The sequence below is a fragment of the Amblyraja radiata genome, chromosome 30, assembly GCF_010909765.2.
Source record: "Amblyraja radiata isolate CabotCenter1 chromosome 30, sAmbRad1.1.pri, whole genome shotgun sequence".
Classification (NCBI taxonomy): Eukaryota; Metazoa; Chordata; class Chondrichthyes; order Rajiformes; family Rajidae; genus Amblyraja; species Amblyraja radiata.
The window spans coordinates 16,712,163-16,732,063 of record NC_045985.1 but is presented as its reverse complement, the minus strand read 5'-3'; the positions used below and the strand labels follow the sequence as shown (position 1 = coordinate 16,732,063).

Genomic DNA, 19,901 nt, shown 5'->3' with positions numbered 1-19,901 from the left:
GATTGGCTAATGATGGAAAAGGAAGACTGTCTACCTTTTGAAATTGGACCGATCATATTTGCCCCCACAAAACAGCACAAAAAAACCTATAAAGAAAACCCCATAATACATAGTGGAATACGAATTTGGAAACAAATAAAAAAAGATTTAAAATTGAATAATATACCACTCTGCCTTCCCATTGTAAATAATCCTTTGTTCAAATCATCCTTTATGGACAAAGGTTTCACACAATGGAAAAATCATGGAATCAAAAATATAGGACATCTTTATGGGAAAGGTACTTTTCTTTCATTTCAAGAGTTACAACTGAATTATGGACTGCACTCAAATAATTTTTTCAGATATCTACAAATTAGAGATTATGTTAAATCTAATACACAAGTTTACAGGAATAGGGAATCAGAAATTCTTGATGAGTGTCTGAACAAGCATCCTAATACTGAAAAACTAATAGCTTATATTTATAACACCCTACTAAATAACGAGGTACCACCGACCGAACCACATAGATACAAATGGGAAATTGAAATAGGTCATCCTATCACGAAAGATATGTGGGACGAAAGTTTACAACAAATACATCAATGTTCATTAAATGCCAGACATACTTTAATACAATTCAAGGTCTTACATAGACTACACTTCTCTAAAATAAAACTAAATAGAATCTTCCCACAAATCTCTCCTATTTGTGATAAATGTCTACATTTAGAGGCTAATTTAACACATACGTTTGCAAACTGTATAAAACTTAAACATTTCTGGACAGATATTTTTGAAATAACTTCAGAAGTTATTAATACAAAACTGGACCCAGACACAAAATTAATAATACTTGGAATATCAGAACAAAGCTTAACACTCACAACAAACCAAAGAAACTTCCTCAATTACAGTATAATAACCGGAAAAAAATTAATATTAAAATTTTGGAAAGGCCCTACAACCCCCACAATCAAAATGTGGATTACGGAAATGTCGGAGACCCTATACTTAGAAAGAATTAGACTTGTCTTAATGGACAAACAAGATCTTTTCCATAAAATTTGGGCTCCATTCATTAACTATCTGAAGGGATAGATTGGCACAGCACGAGGACCCAGCTGAAACTTGAACTCAGGAACAGATGAAAAACTATACTCTATACTTTATAACCTACGAACCTATCTCCATTGATGTATTACAGGTAACCCATTCCACCTCCCTTGTTTTTCTGTTGTGTTTTTTGCTTTCTTTTTTATTTGTAACTTTCTACCCTCTCTTTTTCTCGCTTTCTATAAAAAATAAAAATACTAGAAGAAGTAATTGATAATGGAAAATTAAATTAAATAATGTATGACTGATGTATATGAAAAGTTTTTTTTTTTACTATAATATGTAACTACATTGTATAATATGTCTACTTCTAATAAATAAATTTTAAAAAAAAACAAAAAAAAAAACAAGGACATTGTGGGTTAAAGGGCAAGTTCCTCTGCTGTATGTGCTATTAGAAGCGGTTATTTTCCCGAAGCCGACTCAACAGATGCTGATCACTCTGCGGACCGACTGTGGATCCGATCAAAAGACGGCAGCATCATCCATGTGCAGGGAGGTTTTGACCCGAGTGCCCCCACTGGCAGTGTCAGTAATGATATGCTCTAGTCTTTCCCGATGGTTTGGCAAATGGGTCTATAAAGCACACAAACAAGATAGACAATAGACAATAGACAATAGACGCAGGAGTAGGCCATTCGGCCCTTCGAGCCATAACCGCCAGTCAATGTGATCATGGCTGATCATCCCCAATCAGTACCCCGTTCCTGCCTTCTCCCCATATCCCCTAACTCCGCTATTTTTAAGAGCCCTATCTAGCTCTCTCTTGAAAGCACCCAGAGAACCGGCCTCCACTGCCCTCTGAGGCAGAGAGTTCCACACACTCACCACTCTCTGTGAGAAAAAAATGTGAGTGGGCTACTATGCCTGACTCCAGATATGATAGGGAAGCTATCCATCAGTGTAGAGCAGTTGGATCTCGTTCCTGATCCCCTGCACAACCCCCAAATTGGAGAGGATGTCCATCATGTACTTCTGCAAAATGCTGACGAAAGCCATCTCCTGGTCCCAGCTGACCAGGCAGGGTTAGGGTTAGGGTTAGGGTTAGGGTCCTCTGTCCTGCACGTAGTCAATGGTATCCGTGAGCAGAGCCAGGCTGCCTGAGATTTTCCTCCCAGGTGCAGCACAGGTTTGATCCAGATGGATCAACTGTCCAGGAACAGACTTGACCCGCTTTGCGATGGCGTTGAACAGGATCCTATAGTCTATCTTCGTGACGCCCACGACGGCTTTATGCGATCGAGCGGCCCGGCTCCCGCTCACCAGGTGACGGGGCGAGGGGGCAGCAACGGCCCGCTCCGCTCACACGAGACCAGTCCGACCCCCGCGGCACGTGACCGGCACAGTGAGAGGGAAGGGGGTCGCTCCCGTCCCCGCAGCATTTGACCAGCCCGACCGCTGCGAGGGAGGGAGGGACTTGACCGACCAACCCAACCCCGCTCGGCATTTGGGGGGGGGGGGGGGGGGGAGCAACGGACTCTCCCGGGGTCGCCACGTGACGGGGGACAGTGACGGTGCGCCGCATTTGCTTCGTGACCGTCCGACACCACCCTCGTCACATGGTGGGGCTTCAACGGCCCCACGCCCTCCTCCCGCTCGTGACGTGACGGGGGGACAGCAAGGGAGGTCGCTCCGACCAACCAACCCCAGTCACGTGATGGCCGGGGAACAGCAACGGCCACCCCGCCCCACGCTCGTCACGTGATGGGCGGGGCTGCCAAAGATGCTGGAGCGACCGTTGACAGTTGGTCTGGGCCGGGAACGCGCTGGTCTGGGCCGGGAACGCGCTGGTCTGGGCCGGGAACGCGCTGGTCTGGGCCGGGAACGCGCTGGTCTGGGCCGGGAACGCGCTGGTCTGGGCCGGGAACGCGCTGGTCTGGGCCGGGAACGCGCTGGTCTGGGCCGGGAACGCGCTGGTCTGGGCCGGGAACGCGCTGGTCTGGGCCGGGAACGCGCTGGTCTGGGCCGGGAACGCGCTGGTCTGGGCCGGGAACGCGCTGGTCTGGGCCGCCCGGGAGCGAGCGTTGACAGTCGGGGTTCGTTAATGAGCGGCCGAGCGTCGACAGTTAAGTTGGGGGGGGGGGGGGGCGGTTAACGGGCGTTGAACAATTGATTGAATGTGAATGTACGGGTGAGAAGGGCCGGCAACAGTTCGACCGCGCGGTTGATGGGCGTCGACATTTGAGAAGGTGTGAGCGAACGGGCGTCGATAGTTGGGTCGGCGGGAGGTTAACGGGCGTCGAGGAGGAGCAGAATGTTAACGGGCGTCGATAGTTGGGTCGGCGGGAGGTTAACGGGCGTCGAAAGCTGGAGCGAGCACCTTGCGGTTGTCACCTTCACCCCCCCATTGCGTCCCCGCGCGCTGCCTCTTCCCGCCAAGTCGGGCGGCCGTTGAGAACAAAGTCCCCGTCACGCACGACGATGTGAGAGGGTAGAGTTGTGGACAGTGAGTGAGTGAGTGAGGGGGCAGATGGAGGAGGGGCCACGTTAGTTACCGGCGGCGACGCTTCTTCACACTCAATGACGTCGGTGACTGTTGGCCACTTGCAGCTCGCGGCGCGGCCGTTGCAGCCCCGCCCATCACGTGACTGGGGTTAGTTGGTCGGAGCGACCTCAGTTGCAGCCCCGCCCATCACGTGACGATGGTGGGACGGAGCGGCCTCCCTTGCTGTCCCCCCGTCACGTGGCGAGCGGGAGGAGGGGGGTGGGGCCGTTGAAGCCAAAGATCATAGAGCGAAGCCCAGTCACGTGACGAGAGTGGGTTGGACGGTCACAAACCGAATGCGGCGGCATCGTCGCCAAAGATTGTTTCCAGCGGAGCGGGACCTCTCTCCGTTATTCCAACACCGCTCACCTCTCCTAATCACCTTAGCTTTCCTCTCTGATGACTCTGCCCCCTTTCTGTCACCCCTCCCCCTCTTGTCACCTCTCCTTCTTTCCTGCTCACCAACACTATTCTCTTTCCCAAATCCCTCTCCCATTGCTCAGCTGGCTCTCGCTCATTCTTCCTTTTCTCTGCAGCGTCTCCCTCTCTTTCTGTCCAAATACCTCCTCCCCTTCTCTCTTCCAACAACATTTCCCCCTTCTTTTCTTGCTCTTCTATCTCTGTTGCCCTCTCTTTGTCACATTTTCCTCACGGATATTCCCAGATGGAAACACACATGTTATTCTGCCTCCCAGTTTTCAGATATCCTGATCAATACGCAAGAGAGAGTAGACACAAAAAGCTGGAGTAACTCAGCGCGACAGGCAGCATCGCTAGAGAGAAGGAACGGGTGATGCTTCGGGTTGAGACGCTTCTTCAGACAGAGTTAGGGAAAAAGGAAACGAGAGATATAGATGGTGATGAAGAGAGATATAGAACAATGAATGAAAGATATGCAAAAAAAAGTAATGACGATAAAGGAAACAGGCCATTGTTAGCTGTTTGTTGAGTGAGAACGAGAAGCTGGTGCAATTTGGGGGGGGGGGGGGGGGGTGGAGAGAGGAAATGCAGGAGTTGCCTGATGTTAGAGAAGTTAGAGAAATGAAGTTAGAGAAACCCAAGCAAAATTTGAGATGTTCTTCCAATTTGCTTTTAGCCTCACTATAAAAATGGAGGAAGCCTAGGACAGAAATGTCAGTGTGAGAATGGGAAGGAGAATTAAAGTGTTTAGCAACTGGGAGATCAGTTAGGTCCAGGCAGACTGAGGTGTTCAGCGAAATGATCGCCTAGTCTACATATTGGCTCGCCGATGTTTAAGAGTCCACATCTTGAACAGCGGATACAACAGATCAGTGTGGAGGAGGTCCAAATGAACCTCTGTCTCACCTGAAAGGACTGTCGAGTTCCCTAGACAGATTTGAGGGAGGTGGTACAGGGACAGGTACTGCATCTACTGCAATGCAGGGGAAGGTACCTGGGGAGGGGGTGGTTTTGTGGGAAGTGACGAGTTAACCAGGGAGTTGAGGGAACCTTGATTTGTGGCTTCCGGTGACTACTCAATTCTCCCAGAACAAGAATCTGATTTCCCAACAAATCGTCAAAGTTTACACATACACAAATTATTAATCCAAGTGCATCTATGATGTTTAATTCAAAAATTAGTTTCTGTTGGAATAAGCCATATATTAATTGCAATACAATGTCAACCAGGCATACATGCTTTTAAATGCGGAAGCAATGACGCATCATCTGAAACAATAGTCCATTGGAAAGTTGCAGTTTATTTCTGAAAGGATAATGCATAGAACACAAAGTACAGGAGTAACTCAGCAGTTCAAGCAACATTTCTGTATAATGTGGACAGGTGACGTTTCAAAATAGGCGGGAGAAAGCTGAAGAGATGGGGCAGGACAAAGCCTGTCAAGTAGACCCCCCCCCCCCACTTTATTTCCAGCTTTCTGTCCCCTACTACATTAGTCTGAAGAAGGGTCCCAACCTGAAACGTCGCCTATCCATGTCTTCCAGCGATGCTGCCTGACCCTTTGAATTAATCCCAACACTTTGTTCTAAGCAAAAATACAGCATCTGCAAGTATTCAAAGGTTTCAAAGGTCTTTATTGTCACATGTACCAATTAATACAGAATTACCATACACACATACGAAAAAAAAGCAACAAGACACACAACTACATAAAAGTCATCATAAATGGCCACCACATCAGATTCCACATCCCTCACTGTGATGGAAGGCAAAAAAAGTCTAATCTACTTCCTCTTTATTCTCCCGCGGTCCGGTCCGGGCAATCGAACCATTCGCAATTAGAACAATCGTAGCTCCCGCAGCTGGCGGTCGAATCCCCCGCGTCCGGGCAGTCAAAGCTCCTGCGGCTTGGAGTTCCCAAAGTCGGTCTCTGACCAGAGACCGTGAGCTCCGTTATGTTAAGTCCACAAACACCCACGGTTGAAGGTTGATCCCTGGTAACGGGATCGTAGGCTTCGCGATGTTAAAATCCTGAAGGCGACCGCGGTTGGAGCTCTCAAAATCGGTTTCCAGCAAAGGCCTCCAACTCCTCGATGTTAGACGGCACTGCGGACAGAGATACGATGCGGAACAAAATCGCATCTCCGTCGAGGTAAGAGATTAAAATAAGTTTCCCCAACTCCCCCCCACATAAAACAAACTAAAGAACACTAAAAACATACATTTAACATACAATTAAAACACAAAGCAGGAAAGGACAGACACACTGTTGGCGAGGCAGCCATTGCTGCCGCCACCCGGTGGATTCTTTGTATCTTCAGAAAAAATAATGGTCTGGTTCAAGTGAGATAGAATTGTTGTCACACTATCGATGTTTGCCATTTATCCTATTGGTTTTGGAAGAGAAAAGTTATTAAGAATTGAATCAAAATGGGGAAGTATATAGAAGGAATAGGGGGTAAAATTGTATTAGAAGTATAGAGTGGAAATTAAAAATTGATTACAAGTGCAAAGAACAATACAATGTAATACTGGTAGACAAGATTCAGAACAGGTCCAAAGCATTTTATGTTTATCCAGTAAAGGGATAAGACCCATTGGGGACCAATCCATGTGAAACCACAAGATGGTTAGTTTTAGTTTAGAGATGCAGCAGGGAAACAGGCCCTTCGGCTCACCGAGACTGCGCCGACCAGCGATCCCCGCACACTAACGCTATCCCACACACACTAGGGACAATTTACAATTATACTAAGCCAATTAACCTACAAACCTGCACGCCTTTGGAGTGTGGGTGGAAACTGGAGATCCTGGAGAAATCCCACACAGGTCACTGGGAGAAGGTACAAGCTTCGTACAGACAGCACCCGTAGTCAAGACCGAACCCGGGTCTCTGGCACTGAGAGACAGCAACTCTACCGCTGTGACACCGTACCACCCAGGCTGAATGCTTCTAGTGTTAGAGGTATAGAGCAGTAATTAAAATTTGATTATAAGTGCAAAGAGGGACACAAAAGAATCACTGGCAGACAATATTAAGGACAGGTCCAAAGCAACCAGTAAAAGGTTAGAAATGTAGAAAATAGGTGCAGGTGGAGGCCATTTCGACCTTCGAGCCAGCACCGCCATTCATTGTGATCATGGCTGATCATCCACAATCAGTAATCCGTGTCTGCCTTCGTCCCATATCCCTTGATTCCGCTAGACTTATTAGGGAAACATCTCTATGTGGAAATACAAGATATACACAAAGTCTGAAATGAATACCTCTCCTCTGTGTAGGAAGGAGCTGCAGAAGCTGGTTTACACTGAAGGTATACCAAAAAACCTGGAGTAATTCAGCGGGACAGGCAGCATCTCTGAAGAGGAGGAATGGGTGACGTTTCGTGTCGAGACCCTTCATCACACTGAATAGATCATTGTTAGCTTGGGGAAGGTGACAACAAAGCAAACAGATACAATGTAATCGGGAACAGTCAGACTGGTGGGAGAACTGGGAAAGGGGGAGGGATGGAGAGAGGGAAAGCAAGGGTTACTTGAAGTTAGAGAAATCAAAAATCCTACCGCTGGGGTGTCAGACCGCATTTGGAGTATTGTGAGCAATTTTGGGCCTCATATCCGAAGCTGGAGAGGGTCCAGAGGAGGTTTACGAGAATAATACCAGGAATGAATGGGTTAACATACAGTGCATTCAGAAAGCCTTATTGTTAAATTGATTAAATTCATTTATTCATCATTAATCTACACACAATAGCATGGATTGAAGGAGCGAAAACAGGTATTTCAAATTTTTTGTAAAGTAATTAAAAATAAATAACTGAGAACACAGAGCTCCAGCACTGTGTTCCCCACCTCAGCAAACCCCTGCTCAAGTGACGCACAATTGACTCCATGACTTTCTGCTGGGTCATCTTCTCCCCTTGATCCTTTTTATACCAGGTAGGTCATGGTAGGTCATCTTCTTTTATCGTTTCATGGTCAAACCTGTACTGTTCAATTTCGTGATTGCTTAAGCCAAATTTCTGAGGACAGACTAAAGTTTCCCCGTAAACCATCCAGCTCGGTGTAGTTTTCGCTCATAGCCTGTTTTAATTTCTCTTCAACCTGCAATATGGACAATGTTAGGATCTGAGTTTGAACGTCCCACACTACAGCCTCCTGCTGCTTACGTTCCATCAGAGCCTCTCCGGTCAAACGTAAGCTCCTTGTTTCTATTGTGCCCATTGAGCTGAGAAGAACTTCTTCATACTATTTTCTCGCATTTTCCAGAACATTGCAGCTTCTTCCCCACTGTCATCGGATCTCCCCTCGCTAGAGTTTCCAGAGGTTGGACGCTGGGCAAAAATGACTGAATTGTTAAACTTGAAGTGTGCTGGCATATAATTTTTGTCTTTGAGCCAGGGTAAATTAGCTTTTTTAAAGGCTTCCAGAACAGGGGGACTACGTACATCTGCGAATTATTATTAGCTAATTTTTTTTTTTTAATTTAATTATTAAGCTATAATTATTAGCTTAATTTTTTTTTCTATGTAAAGCACTTTGGTTTCAACGCAAGTTGATTTAAATGTGCTATATAAATAAATTTACTTTACTTTTACTTTACCATTAATTGAAAGTTCTCTGCAATATCTTTGCTAGAACGACGAAGAATGTTATCAAAGGTAAGTTTATGTGCCTCAGTTAGACAAGGCAGGGTGGCTTGAACAACAAAACAGATGGCATCGATCTGATCACCATGTGGGAAAGTCAAGAACTTGCAGGTGTGAAAAATGACCTCTTCATCTCGCCAACACAGATCTTTGCTTCTGAATCCTGGTGCGTCAATGATAGTCAGAGAGTAATCAATGTGAAATCCTACCTGATGATGGAGATAGTAGGTTGTGAATGTGTGGGCCAGACTCTCATCCTGGGAATTTCCTGTCTCTTCCTGTATTAACTGGTATCTGAAGTTGTCCTCCCATTCCACACCCAAGATGTAGTTGATCATCCCATTGATGAGGGTTGTCTTTCCTGACCCAGTTGGTCCCATAATCATAATTGTCTTCATCTTGTTTGCTGTGGTGGGTTTTCCGAAGGAGCATTCCACAATGCGTACACCGTTAGGAGATTGCCCCTTCATAAAGGCAGTAAGAAAATGCTGCTGGAATTCATTGGGACAGGCAGCATCTCTGGAGAGAAGGAATGGGTGAAGTTTTGGGTCAAGACACTCCTTCAGACTGAAGTTCAGCTTGTAAATGGAAGGGCTTCCGTTGGTTACTAATTGATCTTTGCTGAGAAATTTCAGAGCCTTTCTGTTTCGTGCATTTTCTGTTTTAATTGAAACCTCCTCACTTGCGGCACTGGAACCTGCTTCTCCACAATCAGCTGACACTCGGACTCTGTAGACTGTCTCGGATTTCAGTCCCTCTAAATTATAGTAGCATTGTGTGTCTGTTGTCTGAACGTGCTCCCATAATCCACCTTCCGTGTTGGACTTAACTGATGGTTCTTCTCTATATTCAATCCTGTACTGATTAATTTCAACATCAGCTCCAATCTGACTTGGTCCGTCCCAGGACAGTGATGGGTTGGGTGACTGATCCTGGAAGACCGGTTTACCAGGTGGACTTGTCGGATGGGTGGAGACCTTGTAGATCTCACTGGCCTTGCTGACCCCTACCTTGGTCACTGCTCTGTATCGGATGTGATATTCCTGGTGTGGCTCCAACCCAGATATCCTGAAGGAGTGGGATATGTCAGGTGTATCTAGTATTATCCATTTCTCCTGCTGGCTACCTCGATACTCTACCTTGTAGCCCACAATCTCATCAGAACCACATGTGGGTGGCTCTAACTGCAGCGTCACACTGTCGTGTGTTGTCCCACTCGCTGTTGGTCTCTCAGGCTGAGACGGGGTTTCAAAGCATCGGCTCCTCACACCCCCTCCCCCGTAAAGGTAAATAGACGCACCCACGTTACTGTCATCCTGTGCGGATCCAACAAGGAATTTTACTCTCCCGTTCCCACTGTTGGCTGTGGCAAAATCCAGGAACAATTTGGACCGTTTCTTCATCTTCTGAGTTATAGCCAATGAGTGAAACCAGGGCTCGTTGTGTTGTGTTGTACAGGCTCCATCAGCAGGAGGTGGCATCTGCATTTTCTCTGCTGTGAGAGATTGGAGGTAGTTGATTGCCTCCGTCAGGTAGAAATCCTCCTGATGCAGTGTTGTGAATGTGAAGCAGACCACGTAGTCTGTTACTGGACCCATCAACACTTCATGCAACTCTCTCCTTGATTTCACAACAGGTATGTCTTTCATTATCCTGAGACAAAGTCCCACAACCATCATCTCCCAATCCTTGTCATCCAGCCATGCGGTCAGTGCTTGGTGTGTAAACAGTGACTGCTCCCTGTTCTTCAGTATGTCCGTCAGCAACCCTTCCTCCTTCCCACCGCCCCGAATGGACGGCAAAACTCTGGCTAAGGTCCCTTGGAAAAACAGTTTGTACTGCAGACACATCTCTCGGAATTGAAGTATCCTGTCCCCGATCTCGGGAAACTGAACTGCGACACTGTCTTTCATCAGGTCATTGCACCTCATTACAGCCTCACTGAGCTGTTCCAGGACACGCTGGCAGCGATTGACCAGTCCCACGCTGATCTCCCTCACCAACTGAGCAGCTTTGGTGTCCAGTTTATTGAGAGGATAGAGCCAGACTGTGACAGGGCACTGAATGTTCTCCACCTGGGCCCAGCAGGCGTGGGAGTGTTGCGTAGATATTGATGGCATCTCGGTAGGTGGTGGGATTGTTCTTCAGTGAGAAGTCCCCGTAAAAGGTGCAGCTATACTTCTCGGACTGAGAGCTCTGTTCTTCTGTCATTTCTATGGAGGCCTCTCCCTCGATCGCAATCTTAAGAAGACATTTAATCATCACCTCCATGTTGCCCTGAATATTCTGTATGTTCTCTGCTGAAGAAGCCACTTGATCAAACACAAAGAAGGCCTGGGCCCCATACAACACTGCCGTAATGACATGGGTGGCTGAGCCCTCATCAAACACACTCGGGTAGGTAATATTCTGTCTCCCTAAGTGACTCATCGTCAGTTGTTCAAACCTGGTTGTTGCTTTGTAGTGAAGGGTAACTCGTGCTTGTTGCTTAGATTTCTTTATGTCACTGAGATATTTTGCCGACCCTTTCACCTCCACTAACCCACCCAGGAAACTTGCTTTCAGTGATGCTGACACATTGAGGGCAGTGGCTTTCTTCTCCATGGAGTCTGACGCAATGATGTGAAACTCAGTGCTGGGCTGGTCACGACGATCAAGGTTGTTCTGCAGTGTCTGCAAGTCCCACAGGGTGATGCCTACAGAATTAAAAAAGTGATCAACACTGTAAACTTGAGGGAAGCCTGAATATTGTCCAACACCCGCTGAGGCTGGCACTTCACCTCTGATCTCTGCCTGGCCCCCTAGCTCTCTCCTCCCTGGTCTCCCATTGTCATTTGCAAAACATCAACTTGCCATGAGATCTATCCACTGTTAAGCACACTGAGACATTCTCTCTCATAACAAAATGACGTAGACCTTTTATTTATTAAGATGCCAGATTAACCAATTTTTACAGCCATGTACTTTTCATTGGTGAATACGGACTGCTTCTGTTTTTTCTAACTCCATAAACAGTTTTTAGTTTAATGGGCCCTATTTTTTATCTGGTTACTCTCCTGTCCTTTATATAACCTAACATTCTTTGGCATTTTCCTTAACCTTGTCTCCCAGTAATACTTAGTATTCCCTTCGCCTACTTTGTTTTCCTGATTATTTTTGAAGTTCATCCCACATCCCTCCCTCAACCATGTTTAAGTTCTCTATTTCTTTAGAATTGCAAGTTATCCACCAGGTGGCGCCGTACGATGGTATCCTCACCAATAGTGTGTCTCGTCCTTTTCTTCGTTTGTTGTTTAGTCTGTTGTAAAATGTATGTTTTAGTAATCTTTAGTTTTGCATTATACGAAGAGGGGGGGGGGGGAAGCTTTTTTTATCTCTTTCCTTGACGGAGATGCAAATTTTTCCGTATCGTATCCGTCCGCACTGCGGCCAAACATCATGGAGCTGGCGGTCCCTTTACTGGGAATCGACTTCGGGAACTCCAACCGCGGGAGCCTGCGGACTTTACATCGTGGAGCTTGCAGTCCCTTGGTTAGGGATCGACCAGGAGCTTCGATTGCCCTGATTGCGGGAGCTTCGATTGCCCTGATTGCGGGAGCTTCGATCACCCCGACTGCGGATGGTTCGACTGCCCTGACCGCGGGAGAAAAGGAGGGAAGAAGCTAATACAGCTATTGCCTTCCATCACAGTGTGCTGTGGTGGTTGTTTAAATTATTATTTTTTATGTAGTTGTATGCCTTGTTGCTTTTTATTTTTGGTATGACTATCACAAATCAAATTGCTTGTATGTTTTTACATACTTGGCTAATAAATTAATTACAATTCCTATCATACAATCTCCTATATTCAACCTTCATTACACCTTGATGTCCTGGGTCCAGTGGAATTAGTGTTGTTACTTTTCCGCTTCATGAGAACACTTTGGCCTGAATGACTCCTATTTACCAGATGTCCACTAACCTGCAAGTAGCTGCTCCCCAGTCTACTTTATGCCAGGTGATGCCTATATATAGGTTCATAGAGTCATACAGTCAGCAGTTGGCCCTTCAGCCCAACTTGGCCTGACAAACATACCCCACCTAAGCTAGTCCCAGTGTTAAGGCCCATAAGACTATGTGTAATTCATGTATCTGTCAAAGTATCTTTTAAATGCTGTTGCTACCTCTCTAGCAGCTCGTTCCATGCACCCACCACCCTCTGAATGGAAAAAGGTGCCCCTCAAGTTCCTATTAAATCTTACCCCCTCACACATGTCCCCTGGTTCTTGATTCTCCTACTTTGCGTCCATGCATTCATCCTATCTCTTCTGATGATTTTATACATGCCTATAAGATTACCCCTCAGACTCATAGCCTGCCCAACCTCTCCCCATAGTTCAGGCCCTCAGGTGCTGGCAACAAAGTTGTAAATTTTCTCTGCACTCTTTCCAGCTTAATGACATCCTTCCTGTAGCAGGGTGACCAAAGCTGAACACTATACTCCAAATATGGTCTCACCAACGTATTGTACAACTGTAACAACATCCCAACTCCTATACTCAATACCTTGGTTGATGAAAATGAATGGACCAAAAGCTGTCTTGACCACCTTGATGCCAGTTTCAGGGAACTATGTACTGCTAGATCTCCATTCTCCAACATTCCCAAGGGTTTCACCATTCACTGTGTGGATTCTGCCCTGGTTTGACTTCCCAAAACAAGTCGCAATTATATAAAAATCAGCCTTATTGTTTCACCTAATTCACACACTATGCTTATCCCATTGCAAAACGGCACTGAAACAGAGTTGTGGTCACCAACGTGAGATTGGTCACCTGAACCCATGGCTCTGCATTGACCACCTCTGATTCATGTAATAACATTCCAGTACCTGGGAACAGACTGTCTGATCGGCAATCGTACAGCATTCCCAACTGGAAAGGGCGACCCAGAGCGGACAGTTGCAAGAGATCACTCATCACTAAACCAGATGTGGAGACTCAGGAAATGTCAGTGATCTGAAACAGAAAGAGGAATAAAACATGACCAGCTGAATCCAGTCAGCACACTCTGGAGATGGATATCTGAAAGACAGCTCACAATCAATAAAACCTCACCTTTATTAGTTCACTAAATCCTCTGTGACTGCAGATCTTTGGTTAGGCTGCATTTGGAGAATTGGATACAGTTCTGGTCGTACCAATGCAGGAATCGTAGGGATGCTTTAGGGAAGGTGCAGAGAAGGAGAGAAGGTTTGCCAGAATAATAGACACAGAAACCTGGAGTAACTCAGCAGTTCTGACAGCATCTCAGGAGAAAAGGAATAGGTGATGTTTCAGGTCCTTCTTCAGACTGAGAGTCAGGGGAAAGGGAAACTAGAGATATAGACAATGATATAGAACAAATGAATGAAAGATATGCAAAAAAGTAAAGGAAACAGGCCATTGTTAGCTGTGGGCCAGATGAAAATGAGTTACAGACGAATTCCCACCCAAACCACCTCCCCAGGTACCTTCCCCTGCAACCGCAGGAAATGAAACACCTGCCCCGAAAGCTCCTCTCTCGACTCTGTCCAGGGACCCTGACAGTCCTTTTAGGTTAGGCAGACGTTCACTTGCACCTCCTCCAATCTTCTAATAGGGTAAGACAATCAGAAGCTATTTCTAACAATGGAAATATCAAATGCTAGAGGGCATAGCTTTAGGGTGAGGGGGCCAAGTTTAAAGGGACCTGTAACAAAGTTTTTTTGCACAGAGGGTGGTGGTTGCCTGGAATGCATTGCCAGGGGTGGGGACAGAGGCAGATACAATACTGGCATTTGAGACTTTTAGAGATGCACATGGATATGGATTATGTGCAGGCAGAAAAGAGTTGGTTTTGGCATTATGTTTGGCACAGACATTGTGGGCCAAAGGGCCTGTTGCTGTGCTGTACTGTTCTATGTTCTATCTGTCCACTCACAAGGCCCATCTACACTAGATGGTTTGGACTGTGGACGGGTGTGCAGACAGAGCCACACTTGGATATAAATACCTAATTTGAAGTAGGAAGTGTGTGTTGGGTATTAATGCTTCTTTGCCAGGCTCCTTAACTCTTTATTCCCAGTTCCTTTCCCACTGATCAGAATGCTTTCTCAAATTGCCCAACAAAGGTAGGTACAGTGAAATCAATAGCTCTCTCTTTACATACACTAAGATCATTATATCTGTGTCTTTATAAACAATGGGATCAGTTATGCTGACCCTATTACAGTGAGATGTGCATCTCGTGCATTGAACCTTCTTGTGCATTTGGAACAGCAGCGTAAAAGACTCTCCAGCTGATCTTGTCCCTGAGATCCATCCATTGCCCCCGACCTGCGGACTTCCCACATGCCAGCTGGTATTGCATCTCCTCAGATCCAGTCCCAGTTACCCACAGAAGTGGTATTCTACCCAAAACAACTTCCCCATCCTCCGTGCCAATTGCCGTCCTTTCGCCAGCCTCACTTTCCTCTCATGACCCCGAGTGATGTAATGCTGAGGCTCTATCAGGCGCTGGTCAGGCTGCATTTGGAGTACTGTGATCAAATCTGGGCCCCATATCTGAGAAAGAATGTGCTGACTCTGGAGTGGGTCCAGAGAAGATTTACAAGTATTCCAGGAATGTGAGTTAGCATATGATGAGCGTTTGACAGCAATGCGCCTCTACTCGCTTGACTTTAAAAGGTTGAGGGGGGACCTCATTGAAACATACAGAATAATGAAAGGCATAGGTAGAGTGGATGTGGAAAGGATTGGTCTCGGACCAGAGGTCATAGCCTCAGAATTAAAGGACATTCTTTTAGAAAGGAGGTGAGGAGGAACTTCTTTAGTCAGGCGGTAGTTAATCTGTGGAACTCATTGCCAAGGAGGGCTGTGGAGGGTAAGGCGGATATTTTTAAGGCAGAGATAGACAAACTCTTGATTAGAACGAGTGTCAAGGGTGATGAGAACACAGGAAAATTTGATTAGGAGGCAGAAATCTGCCATGATTGAATGGCATAGACTCGATGGGCCGAATAGCCTAATTCTACTATAACTTGTGAACTTGTTGTTCCAAAACTACATGTTCCCCTCACACGAAGTCTCTCTGAACCTCCCTGACCAGGTTTCCATTTCAGTCACAGAATCGAAACTCACCAGTTTCCTCTTAGCCAAGTGCATGATGAAACACTTCCCCATATTAAATTCCATTTGTCCATTCACTCACTCAGTCTCTCTGTATTATATTGCAGAGTCAATACATCCTCATCGCCACATGACCTCCGTACTATGGTCTGAAGTTTGCTCACCACACAATAGGAAAGGTATGATCCATGGCGAGGATGAAGAAGAGATATCCTGGGACATTATGTGGGTGTTAGGAGGGACAGAGATTGGATAGAAAGTGAAGTGATCTGCACTGGTCAGCACAGAATATCTGATCCTACAGCCCTCAGGACGGCTGTTGCGGAGAGGAGACAATTGCCCACCTCGTCGCAGAGAGTGATTTCAGATTCTGATGCAAGGGCACCTTGTCACAGTTCATCCCTAACAGCCCCATAACAGAGGACTCTGATTCATGAGATGTACCCACTGACACATTGAAGTGCTAGTGGAAAATCATCAACTCGGTGAAAGACACTCTGGTCTGCACAAAATCTTTTGACCTCCCAGCACCACGAGATTTCCATCAGGGAATGTTGCTGACTGGGCCATTCCAGACTGTAGGATTACGTGCTGCTGAGGCACACACTGAAGCTCAGTGAGGCCAACGGCAAGGCTCTGTGGGGGAGGACCACAGTCTAGGATCTGTCTGCTTTGGGGCACAGGGGGGAGGTCACAATCTGCTGGAGACACCCCCGAACCAAGGGAAGGGATAATACTCCAGGTATTTACACGATAATACACTCGTGGTAAAGGTGACTTCTTTAAAGCTAGCTGCAAATACACTAACTGTGAAATTACTGTATAGAGTTTTTCACAATTTCTGCTCTGTATATATTATTTATTCTGAATAAAGTTTATATTTTAAATAAAGAAAATCACCCGCCCACTAAAGTCTGCAGGCATGAACCTCTTGTAACTCCATTCCACCTGTTGCTCTGGGCTACCGAGTGTGTCCACGGGGCTCTCATGTTTGTCCAAGACATCTGCATGGGTAAATTGTTGTTTAACAGGAAGCCTCCATCTGAAAAACAAGACCGAGATCAATGCAGGCCCATGTTCTAACTGGTGGCTTTTTGGGATCGCAAAAGCAACATAAAATCAGCTGAAGCAAAATATACAAGGTAGACACAAAGGAACTACAGATGCTGGAACATTAAATTAACCTCACTGGAATGACCACAAGCCTTGCACTGGATGCTCTGATGTACCGAGATGCCTGGAGCAAATACTAGAGTTGACCAATGCCAGCTGCGATATCTGCAGAGAAAGCATATTTTGAACTTGTTCAAGGATTGCAGTGGGTTCCTCATTCTAGGCTGGAATGGAGAAGGGCAAATATTTTTGCAGTTTCAGTCTTAGTTTTCCCAGAAACACAGAACAACCGATCATGAGCATCAGACCACAAAAGTGCAAAATGAGGGCAGTTTGTGTGATGTACAGTGGGAGATACAGCAAGCTAATGGCAGAGTTGCATGGGCACAATTGCCCTTCACAGCTATAGTAATCATTCAAGTTCCATGCTTCACTGGAGGCACAAGGAACTGCAGTTGCTGGCTTGCAAAAAGGAACACAAAGCGCTGGAGTAACTAGGTGGGTCAGGCAGTATCTCCAGAACATAAATATGTGATGTTTGGGGTCGGGATCCTTCTTCAAACTAAACATAACGTCTGCATGGATAAATTGTTGTTCAACAGGAAACCTCCATCTGAAACAACAAGACCGAGATCAATGCAGGCCCGTGTTCTAACTGGTGGCTTTTTGGGATCGCAAAAGCAACATAAAATCAGCTGAAGCAAAATATACAAGGTAGACACAAAGGAACTACAGATGCTGGAACATTAAAAAAAAAAAAAGACACAGTGCTGGAGTAGCTAAACTGGTCAGGCAGTATCTCCGAAGAACATAAATAGGTGACGTTTGGGGTCAGGTCCCTTTTTCAAGCTAAATATAACATGTATCCTCGGTGTTCACAGGCCTGCTATTTGCTGATATAAAACGGAACACACCTTCAAAATCTGTTTTTATCTATTTTATGTTCAGAAATGTGCAGGTAATTATGGTGCAATGTTCTGATCACGTTGTCACTGTGTGGAATGACTACACTGTAGTGCACTATCAGTGCTGTGGTCAGGATGAACCCCTGCCTTTAGCACTCAGAAAATCACCACATACATAGCTGGATACACACCCTGATATACTATGAGCAGAACACAAAGTGCTTTTGCTCAAGATTCCTGCATATTTAGTTTCTTGAGTCTCTCTTGTTCATGAATCTGGTTCACTCATCGATCAAGGAAGCGACCGTCTGCAGTTGTAAGGGGATTGCAGCGTTGGCGACGGGAAGAATGGTCTCACTGGGCACAGTCAGAGCTGGGTACAGAGCCAGAACCTCACTGGAATCACCACAAGCCTTGCACTGGGTGCTCTGATGTACCGAGATGCCTGGAGCAAATACTAGAGTTGACCAATGCCAGCTGCGATATCTGCAGAGAAAGCATATTTTGAACTTGTTCAAGGATTGCAGTGGGTTCCTCATTCTAGGCTGGAATGGAGAAGGGCAAATATTTTTGCAGTTTCAGTCTTAGATTTCCCAGAAACACAGAACAACCGATCATGAGCATCAGACCACAAAAGTGCTAAATGAGTGCAGATTGTGTGATGTACAGTGGGAGATACAGCAAGCTAATGGCAGAGTTGCATGGGCACAATTACCCTTCACAGCTATAGTAATCATTCAAGTTCCATGCTTTACTGGAGGCACAAGGAACTGCAGTTGCTGGCTTGCAAAAAGAGACACAAAGCACTGGAGTAACTAGGTGGGACAGGCAGTATCTCCAGAACATAAATATGTGATGTTTGGGGTCGGGATCCTTCTTCAAACTAAACATAACGTCTGTATGGGTAAATTGTTGTTCAACAGGAAACCTCCATCTGAAACAACAAGACCGAGATCAATGCAGGCCCGTGTTTTAACTGGTGGCTTTTTGGGATCGCAAAAGCAACATAAAATCAGCTGAAGCAAAATATACAAGGTAGACACAAAGGAACTACAGATGCTGGAACATTTTTTTAAAAAAGACACAGTGCTGGAGTAGCTAAGCTGGTCAGGCAGTATCTCCGAAGAACATAAATAGGTGACGTTTGGGGTCAGGTCCCTTTTTCAAGCTAAATATAACATGTATCCTCGGTGTTCACAGGCCTGCTATTTGCTGATATAAAACGGAACACACCTTCAAAATCTGTTTTTATCTATTTTATGTTCAGAAATGTGCAGCTAATTATGGTGCAATGTTCTGATCACGTTGTCAATGTGTGAATTTACTGTACACCGAGGCGAGGGTCCATTGTTAGTGCTGTGGTCAGGATGAACCCCTGCCATTAGCATTCATAAAACCAACACACTCAGAGCTGAATACACTCCCGCACTGTACAGATAGCCTGAGACATGAGCAGAACACAAAGTGCTGGAGGAACAGGCAGCATCTGTGGAGGGAAATGGACAGACGACATTTCGGGTCGGGACCCTCCTACAGTGAGTTGCTCCAATGCTTCTTTTGCTCAAGATTCCTGCATGTTTAGTTTCTTGAGTCTCTCTGGGGTGTGAATCTGTTTCACTCACCGATCAAGGAAGCGACCGTCTGCAGTTGTAAGGGGATTGCAGCGTTGGTGACGGGACACATGGTCTCACTGGGCACAGTCAATGCTGAGTACAGAGCCAGAACCTCACTGGACTGACCACAAGCCTTGCACTGGGTGCCCTGATGTACCGAGATGCCTGGAGCAAATACTAGAGTTGACTCCAATGCCAGCAGCAATACCTGCAGAGAAAGGACATTCTGAACTTCAAGAGTTGTAGTGGGTTCCTCGTTCTAGACTGGAATGGAGAAGGGCAGTTTGGTCTGAGTTTTCCCAGAAACACGGAACAACCAATCACGAGCATCAGACCACAAAAGCGCCAAATGAGGTCAGTTTGTGTGATGTACTGTGCGAGATACAGCTAATGGTAGAGTTGTGTGGCAACAGTTACCCTTCACAGCTACAGTAATAATCACTCAAGCTTCAAGTTCCATGCTTCACTGGAGACACAAGGAACTGCAGTT

At 45.9% G+C, this 19,901-nt stretch overlaps 2 protein-coding genes across 2 annotated transcripts in view; one reads left to right on the top strand and one right to left on the bottom strand.

Moving 5' to 3' along the window:
* LOC116989973 (stonustoxin subunit alpha-like) overlaps nucleotides 1–19,901 on the top strand; it is a 224,785-nt gene that overhangs the window by 139,497 nt on the left and 65,387 nt on the right. The gene's annotated exons all lie outside the window — the stretch shown is intronic.
* Nucleotides 1,990–13,611, bottom strand: LOC116989975 (stonustoxin subunit alpha-like). The gene is given in 6 exon segments (XM_033047529.1): nucleotides 1,990–2,110; nucleotides 2,835–3,100; nucleotides 8,863–9,059; nucleotides 9,336–10,710; nucleotides 10,712–11,349; nucleotides 13,524–13,611. Coding segments are annotated over 6 exon segments (2,685 nt in total).